Genomic DNA, 15,156 nt, shown 5'->3' with positions numbered 1-15,156 from the left:
CTGTTAAGGGTTAACAAACAGGGACCCCAAACACCTGACCAGAGGACCAATCAGGAGACAAGATAGTTTAAAATCTCGTGGGAGGGAAGCCTTTGTTTGTGGGTTTTCAGTTTGGTTTTGTTCTCTCTGAGTCCTGGACAGGGCTAGAGGTGTAACCAGGTTTCTGCCAATCTCCCTGCTACAGTCTCTTATCTGTTCAGAATTGTAAGTAGAAAAGGCAGTCATAGTCTTTTAATTTGTTTTCTTTTTCATTTGCATATGTGTACTTGCTGGAAGTAACTTAAATTGTGTTTCTGCTGGAGAAAGTTTCTTTCTATTGTTTGTAAGTTGAAAGACCCTGTAACTTTTTACCATCTAAAGTACAGAGATAACCTGTTACTTCTTTCTTTCTTTTTTTATTAAAAGCTTTGCTTTAAGACCTGTTTGAGTGTTTTCTCCTAGTTAAAGCTCAAAGAAGCTTGAGTCTGTATTGCCTGAGGGAGGGAATGGTAAAGATCCTCTTTGTGTTAGATTCACGGAGTTGAATCAGGTGATCTCCTAGTGTTCCCAGGGCGGGAAGGAGCTGGGGAGGAAGGAGGGAGGGGAAAGGAAATGGTTTATTCCCCTTTGTTGTGAGACTCAGGGAATTTGGGTCTTGGGACCCCCAGGGAAGGTTTTGGGGGAGACTAGAGTCGATCAGGCGCTCTACTCTAATTCCTGATTGGTGGCAGCCTATCAGATCTAAGCTGGTAATTAAGCTTAGGGGAATTCATGCTAATACCCATATTTTGGACGCTAAGGTCCAGAATTGGGAATTATATTATGACATGGTGTGCAGCGTATGGGAAAGATAAGAATCTAAAAGCCAGTAAGATTATAAATTTTTTTCTCTGCTAGCTGCTTGTAAGCAGAGAGAGAAAGGGTTTTGTTTTAAACCTACAGCCAGAGATTTTTTTTCCTTGCTCGGTCTGGCTGTGCATAGATATGGCCTCAGGCAAGGGCCATTAGGTTTAACGACGGTCGTTTGTTAAACAAAGCAGCCTTAAGTGGTCAGCAACGCACTACACCAGCAGAACACACATGCAAATGAAAGGTTTCTTTTTGTTCTAGTTTTATTCAGGAAGGCTTGTTAGAAAGACTCAGTGCAGACAACAGAGAGCCAGCAGTTCAGAAAAAAAAAACACCAGAGGGCACCCCAACACAAGAAAACAGGAACCATGACTTCCAAGGCAAAACTGGATGCAGAGGCACAAATCAAAGAGGCAGACCACAGGCGAGATATGGAAAAAAAACTACAAGAGATGGAGCTGAGAGAAAGAGAAAGAGAGGCAGCCTACAAAAGAGAACAAGAAGACAGAGAGGCAGCCTACAAAAGAGAGCAAGCAGCCAAAGATGCAGACCACCAAAGACAGCTGGAACTCTAGAGGGAGACCTACCGGCAGGCCCTGGAATTAGAAAAGGCTAAGCAACAGAAAAAGAGCCAATCCTAACAACCCTTCGCCAATGATTGTTCCACCTCACAAGAAATTTCCCACCTACAAGGCAGGTGATGACACTGAGGCCTTCTTAGAAAATTTTGAAAGGGCCTGCCTTGGGTACAGCATCTCTGAAGACCAGTCCATGGTAGAATTGAGGCCACTGCTCAGTGGACCCTTAGCAGAGGTGGCGGCTGAAATGCCTAAGGAGAAAATGAACGACTATAAACTTTTTCAAACCAAGGCCAGATACAGAATGGGGATAACACCTGAACATGCCCGTCGGCGGTTCAGAAACCAAAAATGGAATCCAGATGTGTCATTCCCCCGACACACTTACCACATTGCAAAAAATTATGAAGCCTGGATATCAGGAACAAAGGTTAACAATATGGACGAGCTGCATCTCCTGATACAAATGAAGCAGTTCTTAAATGGTATTCCTGAGGAAATAGAGAGGTACATCCTAGATGGGAAACCCAAAATGGTAATCGAGGCGGGGGAGATTGGAGCCAAATGGATGGAAATGGCAGAAAAGAAAAAAACTACTGTCAAGGGGAACGAATACCCCAGGGGGCACACCGAGAATAAACCCTACAACCGAGAGCAGCCAAAGACCCCACCTACAACCCAAGGAAAGCCACAGTATGGGTATTAGCATGAATTCCCCTAAACTTAATTACCAGCTTAGATCTGATAGGCTGCCACCAATCAGGACTTAGAGTAGAGCGCCTGATCGACTCTAGTCTCCCCCAAAACCTTCCCTGGGGGTCCCAAGACCCAAATTCCCTGAGTCTCACAACAAAGGGGAATAAACCATTTCCTTTCCCCTCCCTCCTTCCTCCCCAGCTCCTTCCCGCCCTGGGAACACTAGGAGATCACCTGATTCAACTCCGTGAATCTAACACAAAGAGGATCTTTACCATTCCCTCCCTCAGGCAATACAGACTCAAGCTTCTTTGAGCTTTAACTAGGAGAAAACACTCAAACAGGTCTTAAAGCAAAGCTTTTAATAAAAAAAGAAAGAAAAAAGTAACAGGTTATCTCTGCACTTTAGATGGTAAAAAGTTACAGGGTCTTTCAACTTATAAACAATAGAAAGAAACTTTCTCCAGCAGAAACACAATTTAAGTTACTTCCAGCAAGTACACATATGCAAATGAAAAAGAAAACAAATTAAAAGACTATGACTGCCTTTTCTACTTACAATTCTGAACAGATAAGAGACTGTAGCAGGGAGATTGGCAGAAACCTGGTTACACCTCTAGCCCTGTCCAGGACTCAGAGAGAACAAAACCAAACCGAAAACCCACAAACAAAGGCTTCCCTCCCACGAGATTTTAAACTATCTTGTCTCCTGATTGGTCCTCTGGTCATGTGTTTGGGGTCCCTGTTTGTTAACCCTTTACAGGTAAGAGAGACATTAACCCTTAACTATCTGTTAATGACACCAGGAGTTATAGATGAACCCACCCCCATGATTGGTCAAATTAATCTCTGGTTTAAATCAGCACTTATTAATTTTCAAAGCTTTCTACCAAATCTGACATTTCAGGAATGATGAACATCTGCAATATTTTCTTTTCCAGTACACAGCTGCCCAGCGGGCCAGATTTATGTTAACTGTAGTAATCCACAAGCTAACATGGAGTTTGGCAGAGAGAGAACCTGTGAGAATCAGCTGCTAAATCTCACCTTCTCAGCGCATCTTCCTTGTCTTTCAGGATGTGTTTGTGCACAAGGGTAAGTCCAAAGCGTCCATGCCTTTCATTGCACCAGCAAAGATGGCTGTACTCTCAGTAGTGGCAGTTGAATAGCTTATTGCTTTGGGTTGTCTTTATTGTGGTGAAAGACACTTAGAGAACTTGTGATGTGAAGGAGGAGCAAGTTCTGTTCTTAAGGACTCACCAGACAAATGGCACGATCTTCTGGAGGCCTAAGATGGACGAGTGGTGTCAAATCTCTAATACCTCATAATAAGGACGAGGCCAGAAGGGTTCGCAAACATAGCCAGGGCTTATTCTGATACTGCACCAGCAAACGTGTTGAACCGTTTTGGCATCAAATATGGCATATTGGTGTGTGAGTGAAAGCTGTTATAAAAGACAAAGAAGGACTGCACAATTAGCAGTTAGGTGCCCAAATTCCATTAGCTTTCAATGGGAATTAGGGCTTATCTAAACTTGAAATGACCTCACGGCACATTAAGCAATGGCGACCATTGTCTGGTTTGTTGGGAAAGGTGTGCACCCCTTTAAGGGCTAGAGAATTAGGAAGTGACTTTCTGCTGCAAATCAGGTCTGGAGATGCTGACCCATACTCCCAGGTGACTGGAAGATGTGGGGGCACTATACAGACCCATGCTGGTGCAGGAAAAGTTCTCCTTTTATCTGGACTAAGAGGAGCAGGAGCCACCCTCCCACCCATGGAAATGGTGGAATACTGGGTTTTGTCAGGATCTGCTGTGGACACTGTGCTGGTTGCTCCTTTTCTGAGGAGCTGTGAAGGAATTTGACCAAGGTGAAGTGGGTTTTTTTTGCCTTCCCCACAGTAGATTTGGGGGGCTAAGTTGGGGTAAAAATGGAAATGCAAATCACACAGTATTTTTTCCACAGAACTCCTGCCTCATTCAGTGCACAGGATGGTCTCACGAGGGACAGAGTTATGAAATGAAATCACAGGAGTAGGATTTGCATTGAAAATGTCAAGCTGTACTGATAAGGCAGAATTGACAGAAAATATTTAAATATTTTCTCTGTCAAAAATGTAGTGCTAGATCCTGGTTAACAGCTTGAATGTTTCAGGCAAACACTGCCAACCTATTACAATCCCTTAGGTTACATACTATTTCTGTGAAACCCCCTGTGGGGCAGCAAAACAGGTTTCTGTGCCCTGGTAATCTTTTCTTATGAAATTCAACCTGGCTGCAAAGGCTTGTGTTTTGGCCCCTTCCACAGGGGGCATTTCTATAAATAGCCAAAATGAAGTGAACACCTCATTTATAATGCTCTCACTGCCATGTGTCACTTCAGCTGACTCAATGTGGTGCCAAAATCTCAGGTTACACAGCCTTGGAAACTAGGTTTTGCTTTTGAAAGTTAATCCATCTTTAATCTCTGTAAGAAGTGACACATTCTGCAAATTATAGGTGTGTAAAGTCAAGACACACTGCAGTGTCAACACTTCTTGCATTAAGTTGTGCCCTCTGTATCCATAATTGATGTGTATATATGTGATCTCCATTTACATTCCTCCCTGTCTGTTAAAATAGAAGCTTTTTACGGTGTCTTCCTATTGGCCTACCGTGTAGCATTTGGATGGGGAAGAGGTGGGAGGGAGGGAGGGAAATGGGTTGAGATGGGAAGTTGGCAAATGCAAGTGCTCACTTTCTGCAAGAAGTCATTTGAACTGAAATATGGGCACAAAATCCTACTTTGCACTTGATCATATCTAATGTCTCTTAGGTGCCAAAAATGAATACTTGGGCAGATAGGAAGACTTAGACTTCATTGGCAATTCTGTCTGTCAGCAAGACACATTACTGCAGCAGGTGGATGTGAAGTCCATCTAAGGTGTCAAATTATTTATGCACAGGAATGTTTTCTGCAGATATTTCCACGACAGGAAATGGGACCATCTGAGCCACATTAGTACTCAATATGTTAATAGTATATTTTCCCCCCAAAACTCTATATTCTGATGAATGAGAATAACTTTGACTCATCAACAATTAAACATGTTGATGCCTTTTTTTTTTTTTTTTTTTTTTTTTTTTTTTTTTTTTTTTTTTTTGTGGAGAAGAGCTAAGGAGGGATTTTTACCTTCATTCTTTGTGCCAGAGAAACATCTCTGATTTAGTGGAGCATACAGTAAACATAAATGAAAGCTTCTGCTGTCTTGCCTCAGTGACTCAGTCATTAAAACTAGATCTATATAATAGATTGCGGTTGTCATGACCTACAGTTGGAATATTATTTTCTGTTGAGGTCAGGAAAAATCTTGATACTTGCTTTAAAAGTGATTGCTTGTTGCAGTTGTGTTCTTCCCCTAGGTGTATCCCACTAGATGTAGAAATATTTCCAGATGAAGTCATTTGGAGCAGTGGGTTATTGCCAGTTCTGAATACTAAGATGTAACATGTAAAGTTGGGTACCCAAAATTATAGGCCACTTTTGAAAATTTGGCCCAGTATCTCTACTGGTGCCAGCTGAGTTGACCAGGATAGCTGGAGAGTGAACATTGTTCTGTGAATTAGAAGACAAAGTAGTGTTTCTAATATTCTTATTTTTTGGGAGAAGTTTTGATATAACATTCTTAAATTTGTATTATACTTTATATAAACTGAGCCAGAACATTTGTTCTTAACTATGAAATTGAATATTGATCTGAATACAGCCCCCAAAATGATTTTATGTTATAATTCCTTCTGCTAATACTCCAACATTTTAAATGAGTGCGCTGACTTAGAAATCCCTATTAGCTTTTCCATAACAGTTGTTTCCTAAAGTCCAAAAATCCAAGCAGTTAAAGTTGATGCAGAAAAATATTGGTCATAAATCAAAAATGAAAAAATAAAGATTTGTAGACATGAGTTATAAATATCTTTAAGACAAGACCTACTGATCTTATAAAGACATGCAGTCTTAGCTACAATGACAGCCAGATGAGCTTAATTTTATTGAATATAGAGAAGATCTAGTTTACCTAATAATATAATGAGAACAAATGCACATACCTGAAAATTAAAGATAAATACACAAAATTTAAAAGTATTTTTTTTCTCAGAGAAGTATCAATTTTTGGAATGTTCTTTCCCTGCAATAGTAGAAGTACAATATATAGATGGATCACTACATTTGGGGTCAGAGTAATTTTTCTCATTACTGATAGGGACCTTTTGGAACGTGCACTGAACATTAAGTTTCCTCTAGTGCAAAGATCAAAGGTTAGGAGATAAGATGTCATGGGGATAAATTAGAATAAATACTAGTAGAAAAGCAATCATCCTCTTCTGACCTTGTAGAGGGAGCAGATGAATATTAAATGTGTGACACAGACCTTGAGCCTTACTAAGCAATTAAAACTCGGACGGGGCAAATAGATGGGAATTGTATACCTTTTACCTGAACAAAAGAAAAAAACACATAATTCAAAGCCTTCAAACAAGGGGTTTATTGAACAAAAAAATTAAATAAGAGCTCTGACACCAAGGAAGAATCAGTATGAATTGTTTTTTTTAATTTACAACTGCATGTCTTATGACATGATGATATTGTGTCAGTCCAAGAATTAAGTGAATCCATACATATTACCAGTCTGACAATGGTAAATATGTCAGCCTTTACTGTATTGACAAACCAAGATAATTCTGAATAATTAGTAGGATTTTCTCCCAAAGCTCCTGCATACTTTGTCTGAATGTAGTTTGTTTCATCATTTAAATATGAAAAAGTTACGATGAAAAAGGAAGGAGACATTACAAGGTTGAAAAAATAAGGGAGATATATTAAATACCTTCCAATAAAGAGGTAATCTGTTAATTGATTCAGTATCACTCATCTCTTTTTATATGAATGCAGAGTTGTGTTATGGTTTTCATAGTACATATAAAGAATTTTACATGACACCAGATTTATTTAGTTAGTTTAAAATTTCTTTCGTATATGTTTGGTTTCTTCATAAAGCCATTATTCAGCTACCCACTGGCATTTATTTGTTGTGATTTATCATTTGTGTGGCTATTGCTTTACAAAATTAATAAAATATATGAAATTTAACGATGAAATAGTAATGTGATCTCAAGTATCATGGTTTGGGATTTTGAACAGTAATCCCAGTATCAATCATTCCCACACACAAACTGAATTATCCGAGGTATGTCTTTAGTTGTACTTATTATATAGGGCTATTTGCATGCTGACAATTTGCATATTCTACTAAAATGATCATATATTACATACATATGATGTTCATAATTGAAGTCAATTTAGGAAGGAAATGGGTTGTTCTTAAAACTCTTCTATTATGATCCAAGACATACATTTACTTTTACTCAAGCCATGACATTATCTTTGTGAGGTTTTACTTAAATTGGTTTAGATTAATTTGGTAATTTACTGTTAAAAACTAACGTGGTTGAAACAAGGGTTAAATTAATTTAAATGTGTCTGTATTAGGAGTTTGTATCAGTTTAAGTAGATTGATATTCTGAGTTGATTTAGTAAACTGGTGCAACTTTCTTAGCATAAACAAGTTCTGGTATTACTTAAAGCAAGTATATTGTAGGCTGAAGCTGCTTCCAGTTTTTTCACTAAAACAATTGGCCAAAACATTAAACTTGGCTTCATCTAACACAGAGACTGTCTTGATGCAGTATATGAAGAGTTGGAAATATATTTAAAAACAATTTTAGATGCTAGCAGACAGGCAAGCACTTCACATCATTTGTTCTAGGATTCTTTCTTTCTTGAGCTCAGAGTACATTCTGTTAGAGCTCTTGATCAAACAGTATCACGTGAAATCTAAGATGCATATAAAATGAGTAGTTTATTATATCTGATAGTTTAAAATATCTGTATTTTCAGTATCTCAGTCAGTTTATATCAGTTAGTGTTAGGACAGTATGAAATAACACTTCTCCCCCCATTTTTTGAAGTATGACTGCAGGAGGAAAATTTTTCCGGGAATATAGTCTATGTAATGTTGCCATAGCTTGTTCTTCACTGACAAACTTAGGTCGTGCTCCTTTTATAAGAAATATTTCATCCATAGTTTTCATGACCCAATATCTTCTCAGAATTTTTAGCATCAAACTTTTCTCCTCTCTCTCTCTCTCTCTGATTCTTTGAATATTTCTGTACATCCATGCTCTGTCACAAGAAAGAGGGAAAAAAATGACCTGTTCATAACACAATTAGTTGTAATTCTTCAAACTAAAACTCCAATTGTTTGCTAAAGAACAGATATAACTCAGCATAACCCAACAGTTTTTATGGTCTTTAATCAGAACATCGAGGTAGAAAGCAATAGTATGTTTCTGTACTCCTCAGTTGCTTAGTGTCCCAGTTTAACATAACACAATTTTGACCCTGAACCATTGCAAGCTTTCCTTTGAGTTGATTATGGATCTGGCTCATCCAATGCCTGTTTATCACTGGAAAAGGGAAGCTCTTATTTATTATGACTTCAAACCTATTTTTCCTATTGCCCTTGAGATAAATTATCATCTGGTTTATTAAAAGAACTTTCCCTTTCCCCCCCTCTAGTATCAAGGCTTTAGCTTCAGTTGGAGCAGGAGATATGGGTCTTAAAGCATGAATAACTATTTATAAGTGGATTTTGTCAGAATGAAACCTGAAGATTAACTGGAATTTCAGTGCCTATTTTAAATAGTTTAAAAAATATGAGAGGGAAACTTTTGTGTGTGTGCATGCCCAGGAATTGGCTAATGATATTAATGCAACAAAGAGGCCATCATCATGCTTTGCATGCAATTATTTCCCCTTTCTTAGACAGACAGCCTTTGTATTCCAAAGTTTGCAGAGAAACTTGACCTAGTTTAGTCCTTCATTTTCCCCTAAAACAGCTTTTTGTACACAGCAATAGTTTAATCTTCCTATTAACTTTCCCATATGGCACACAGCAGACTTAACTAAAGGTAAATTGTATTTTTACTTTTACAGTAATTTTTGCTCCTTTCTGTTAGAGATGTGTGTTCCTTCAGTTCTCTCAATTCATTCTTAAAGATACTGAATAGAAAGTACCTCTATGGATGTCTGCATTATGACTTCAGAAGAGCAGAATTCTCCTTTCTAATCTATACTGTGTACATTCTTAATATACTGTGTACATTCTTAAGTCATTTCTCAGGCAGAATTTCCACTCATGCAAGTAGAAACTTCATGTACAGACTATGTAAGGGAAGTTCAGCTCACTGATAAGAGATCTGTGGAACAGAAAGGAAGCTTCCCCTTGCTTTGTGTGCGTGTGCATATATTCTGTTTCTCCAGTTTCTCTGTGAACTTGTTGTACATATTTTTACATAAACGCACCACCCCTTTAATTCATGAATAGCTCTGGCTTGTCCATTTCCTGCTTGGTTGTTGTTGCTCCAGTGAGGCAAGGATAGAGACTTATCAGGCTCTGCCTGAGCCTAAGGAAGCATCAAAGAGAGGATGATTTCCCTCCCTCACACAGCTACCCAAGGCGGCCTGGGAGAAGGGAGACTAGAGGAGAAGCCAAGAATCAGTAATATGATGGCTGCCTGCTTCCTTGACACAGCATAGATTAGAGTAACGAGAGGACTCCGCTAACTTGTGCCAGCTGAAAACAATGTTGTAGGACCCATACATGAGATGGCAATAGCAATGCAGCAAGCTCCAGCCCCCTGTCCTGGTCCCTGACATGTCCCATCACGCCCCCCCCTTTGCCCCACTGCACTGTGAGCTGTGGGGCAATGGAGGAACTGGCTACTCTGCCTTTGCACCTGTTGGGGATTCCACCATGCTAGGGGAATCCCTGTGAATAGACTTGTTGATGTCTTCTGCTGTTTGTGCTGTTCAAGCAACGCAAGAGAGTGGAACAGGAGAGAAAATCTGCATCAAAATATTGATTTGTAGTGCTTCGATCTTTTTGAAATAACATGTTTGGCCCATAGGTCAAAAAGGATGAACACCACTGACTTTTGGGGTCATGATCAGTCTTATGCACCTTGGTGTATAACATGCAGATTTAACTGGTACTACAAGGGGAAAATTAATCAAAACAGCTTCAGGTGAAGAGAATCTCCACATTGTCTTAAGAAGCTCCTTCTCCACATCTTAACAGAGGGGCCTTGGGATGAAGCAAAGGGAAGTTGTAGTGTGTGGGATTTTTTTGTTTTGTTTTTAACATGTAAACATGTCAGAGGAGGCACCATTATTTTACTTGGGACTGTAGATCCTAACTTATTTGGAGGCATGATCAAAACTTCTGTACCTCATGAAATTTCTAACTTCTCCACTAAACCTGAATGACTTTGCCATATACCTGTGCAGTATAGCCAGCAGGATTTTATGCATGCTCCAAGCAGTATTGGGTAGATGATTATGGATAAGCTGCATACCCCAAATCATTTGACCCGGGTATTCAAGATACCTGTGCCAATTAAATATTTCTTCTTAATGTTTTATTCTTGATTAAATATGTCATATGCTGTCAGCACTTAAAGATTTAAGTAGAGGACAAACATACCTCCACTATTATAAACTGAACAAAAAGGCTGGGAACAGCCAAGATATTCTCTGGTCTTTGTTTTCTTATCCCTGCTGACACTATGAAAAGAAGACGAATAGATGAGCATTCCTTTATAAAGAGAACTTTCACTCTTCCTTACAGGTGAGCTTTGTGGAACACTTTGTAGATATTTCAGTATTTTAAATAAGCATGTGCTCATGGGAAAGAACACATGCTCATGTCTTCCAGGAGAGAGAATTGACTATCAGGATATTCCCACTGCATATTCCTTTTTGACTATCCATTTTCTAGTACTTCATATTGGAAAGATCAACAAGGAGCAAGAATAACAGGGTAATCTATTTTTTAAAAGTTAAAGTAACTTTTATCATTATTAACACAGATAAGCTGGGAAAATCTAATTTACTTTATACAGGTGTTTATTCTCATAACTTTAATCTAGTAAATTCACATTTCTATGCAGGATAATGAATCTTATCCAGAGCCATAACACAATTCCATATACCTTGCATACTAATTTCATCTTATTTAACCTGCAAAGAATCAACAAGACCTCAGGCCTTCCGATGGCAATAACACAAACACAATTGAGAAGGTGTAGTCAATAGTTTGCAGTGTCCATAATATCATTCCATCTTCTTTGCTTGGCTATACCTATTTATTAGATCTTCCGGAAGCTTTTCCCTTCTGTTATTTTTCCCTCTCTACATCATTTAAGTCATAATCAGCTGGTGTATATGTCCCATCATATGGGAATCATTTGCCCTGCTCAGCTTTTGCTGAATATTTGTCACCTTTACAACATCCATTTGTGTTTGATCAACCTCATCGGTATCAGTTTATTTTGTTCAAGCTCCAAAAATGGTAACCAGACATCATGAAATCTGCTTGATCCTTATATAAAGTTAGCTGTCATTTTTTCCATTGTAATGATATTCCATCCCTTATTTCTTCATGCCACTAATCTTGGGATCAATCTTTTTTAAAAAAATGAACAGTCACACAACTGCTGCTACTAGTGATTGTGTTCTCAATGGATCCTGATAGGATCATCATCTACCATCTCAGAACTAAGCAATGCAAGTGAAAAACCTCAGCCCTTGGTCTTGGAAATTGGAGGTAAATTGTGATCTATGTTCATACAAAGGTGTGTATCACCTTCTTCACAACTGCCACCCGATAGTCCTGCTACTCATCCCTTTCTCATAGGACTTCTGTGTTTCCAATCATAAGATATGTAATTGGCTCTTTCTTAGTTCCATGCTATTTGCTGACCATCTAGAGGTCTATTATGTTACTAAAATTTAGCTGGAAGGATTAGTAGGAGTGACCTCTTTGAGTGAGATACTACAAAAGGGGTACTGGAAAGGAAGCTCTGATTCTATATTAGAAAAAACAATGAGGAGTCCTTGTGGCACCTTAGAAACTAACAAATAGTCTCTAAGGTGCCATAAGGACTCCTCGTTATTTTTGCTGATACAGACTAACACGGCTACCACTCTGAAATATATCAGAAAAGGAAGGTGAAACATCCATTTCTAGAATCTGTGTCATTTTTGTGTCCTGGACATGCTATTACTTGATATAACTCCTGAATATTCTGGATAAATTGTGTCATTATGTACAGTTAAAAAGCTCAGTCTGCCTGTGATTCTTTTGCTTTTCTTGCTGTGCCCACCTTCTAAGAATGGCCTTGTTACTGTGATTCTCTTTGGTTAAGAGGCATAGCTCTTTCTTGTGCAGAAATAATTCTAAAAATCTAAACAAATGTATGTTGGTATAAAGAGGAAGCAGTGTGGCCTAATATGGAGCACTGGGCTGGGACTCAGGAGAACTAACTTCTACTCCCAGCTCTGTGACCGGCCTGCTGTGTGTCTTTTGGCAAGTTACTTCATCTCTCTGTACCTCAGTTTCCCCCTTTATAAAATGTAGATAATGATACTGACCTCCTTTGTAAAGCACTTTAAGACCTATGAATGCAACGCACTATATAAGAGCTAGGTATCATTATTAGAATAGGTATGTAGCATTATAGAACATCATGTCACTACTAATCTCTGTCTCTCTGTAGTAAGCATAGACTAACTACTATGGACCTGGTGGTTGCACTAGTCTTAGTTCTTACAGAGTAAATTAGAGGGAAAGAAGAGCCTTTCATTGTCTAATCCCAGCACTGCTCTAGCTGACTTTATTTAATGGACAGAGACATCACTAGTGTTATTTCTAGGAACATGCAACAGACTATCCATGTTTATGTTTGGAAACAACCCCCTTGATATATAATAACCTGCAAGACTAAAATAAATCATATTTTTAAACATATAAGAGATAAGTCTGTTAGGTATTTATATTTGTATTCTAAATACATTGTGCTATGGCCCTCTCGTTAGGTGTCTATTTTAAGGAACCTCACACAGAGATGGGTAAGATGATACTGCCTCTGGTCCGTGACATTTCCCCCTTTAAATGTCCTGACCACATTGGCTGCAGCAAAAGGGTCCTGACAGGCCATAGCACAGGCTGTCACACCTTTTACCTGCTCTTGACTTCCACAGATTTGCTCCAGATTTATACTAAGAGATCATTGCGTGTAGCCTGCGTTTTGGGTGGCCAATTTTTTCAGCTCTCTCTAAATGAAGGGGTATTTAATGTTCCCTCATTCAACCTAAATGGAAAGTAGCTGTTTTGCCCATCAGTTTCACACCAGTGTAAAAGAGATAAAAACCAGGACCAGTGTGCCCAGTGACCATTGAAGGATGTCCTCAAGGAATAATCCACAAAATGATTTAGTCAAATGTTGGTTAAAACCAGCCTTAATGCAGGTGACAATGCTTAGCACGTGCACAGGACAAGAAGCAAACTTGGAATATATTTTTCTTGGTAGTATAAATCCCCAAACAATTATTTTCTGACTTGCGGTGCACCTAGCCATAAAATCAATAAGATATTATGTAGTTTCATGGTACTATCCTTTGACATTAGTGTTTCCAGATCACACTTTTTCATTTATTAAATAGTAATGAGGGGGTTGTTTTTGTTTTTTCCACTCTAGACTAGAATGCAGTTCATGAAATGCTTTTTACTATGGCTAGGCCTGCTCTGCACCTTTGGAGAGCTATATATTTTAAAATGGTCTTGGAGAACACTCTTTCTTAGTATATATGGCTAACATTGGGCAAAGTTGACCAATTGGGTCACTTTTTTCTTAGGCTTAGGCTTGCTCTTATAAATTAGAACCACAAAAAAGATGATATTAAGTAAACTGAAAATTGCAGCATTCCAAGTGTAATGAGATGCTATAATCCATCCAGAAATATTGTGCCTGTTTCCCTCCCATCCCCCAAAATGAGAATTGCTTCTTATTGTATATTTGTAATAAACAGGTCACATACCAGATCAAATAACATGTAAGAAGCTTAAATGAATTCCTGAAAGGTTTTTTAAAAAGAAAAATCATCACTTTTTAATTTGCACAAAGTAAACAATGCATTTAATGTAATCTTAAAAATATCTGTCTATGGCCAGATAAATTTAACAATGTAAGAGGAATGTAATTTTGTCTCCAACATTTTATAAAGCCATCTTTTATGACAAACATACTTTTGAGTGGTGTCACGGTGATCATATCTCCTGTACCATGCATAAGATATAAATCCTCAAAGCTCAGTTGTAAGTCCTCTCCTATTGGTACGTGTCAAAATATCATCTTTTCCAAATGACTTATTCATGTTTTTTATTTACACAGGATTTAAGGAAAGAGCATTTCATTTTACATTTTTAATGCGAAAAAACTAAAAACAATATGCACTCTGCCGCTTTGTTAATGGGTACCCCCCAAACTCCCACATGATTCACCTTTATTAACCTTTTCCTCCTCGTTGCTCTTTTAAGTTAAACAGGGATGTGGGATGGTCACTCATAAATACTTGAATTCCTCAGGATAAGTGGATACCTGTTTGCCTAAGTGTTGGAGGCGTGGTTGGCTCTGTACCCCACTACCTGCCCATTAAAGCATTATGCTATTATATATACTGAATCAACATCTATTGAAGTGCTTCCAGATCTGATATTCATACTGGTGAAGTGGTGTTTGCTGGTGTTGACTTCGGTTTTTCAAAAGTATTGTTATAGGATGACTGATGGGATAGTACGCTATTGAGACGAGGAAGGGGACATAAGGAGACTTTTTGTTTCCTCGAGACTGAATGTACCTCTAGTCCTATATTTAAAGAAGCAAAAGTGAATACTTTGTTTCTCTTACCGTTTGCTGTATTTATTTGCTGCTCTCTAACATGCTGCAGTGCTTCTAGATCTCCCCCAAATGCCAGGTCTGTTTATTTTCTAAGAACCTTTTCCCCACTAGTCATGCTAAAGGGGTACTAATGAATTCCAGAAAATGCTTGCAATATATCAAAGATAGACTTACCATTACATTGTATCCTGTTCTAATGACATTTTGAGATTTTAG

General features: G+C 38.4%; 1 protein-coding gene across 1 annotated transcript in view; it reads left to right on the top strand.

Annotated features, from left to right (window-relative positions):
* Positions 1-15,156, top strand: part of OTOG (otogelin) — a 168,740-nt gene that overhangs the window by 55,195 nt on the left and 98,389 nt on the right. The window contains exon 23 of the mRNA XM_050955788.1: positions 3,044-3,197. Within this exon, the coding sequence (XP_050811745.1) occupies positions 3,044-3,197 (154 nt within the window). The remainder of the gene's footprint in view (positions 1-3,043; positions 3,198-15,156) is intronic.

Source organism: Gopherus flavomarginatus, chromosome 5, assembly GCF_025201925.1.
Source record: "Gopherus flavomarginatus isolate rGopFla2 chromosome 5, rGopFla2.mat.asm, whole genome shotgun sequence".
In the NCBI taxonomy this organism is placed as follows: domain Eukaryota; kingdom Metazoa; phylum Chordata; order Testudines; family Testudinidae; genus Gopherus; species Gopherus flavomarginatus.
This window is presented reverse-complemented; position numbering and strand designations above follow the sequence as displayed.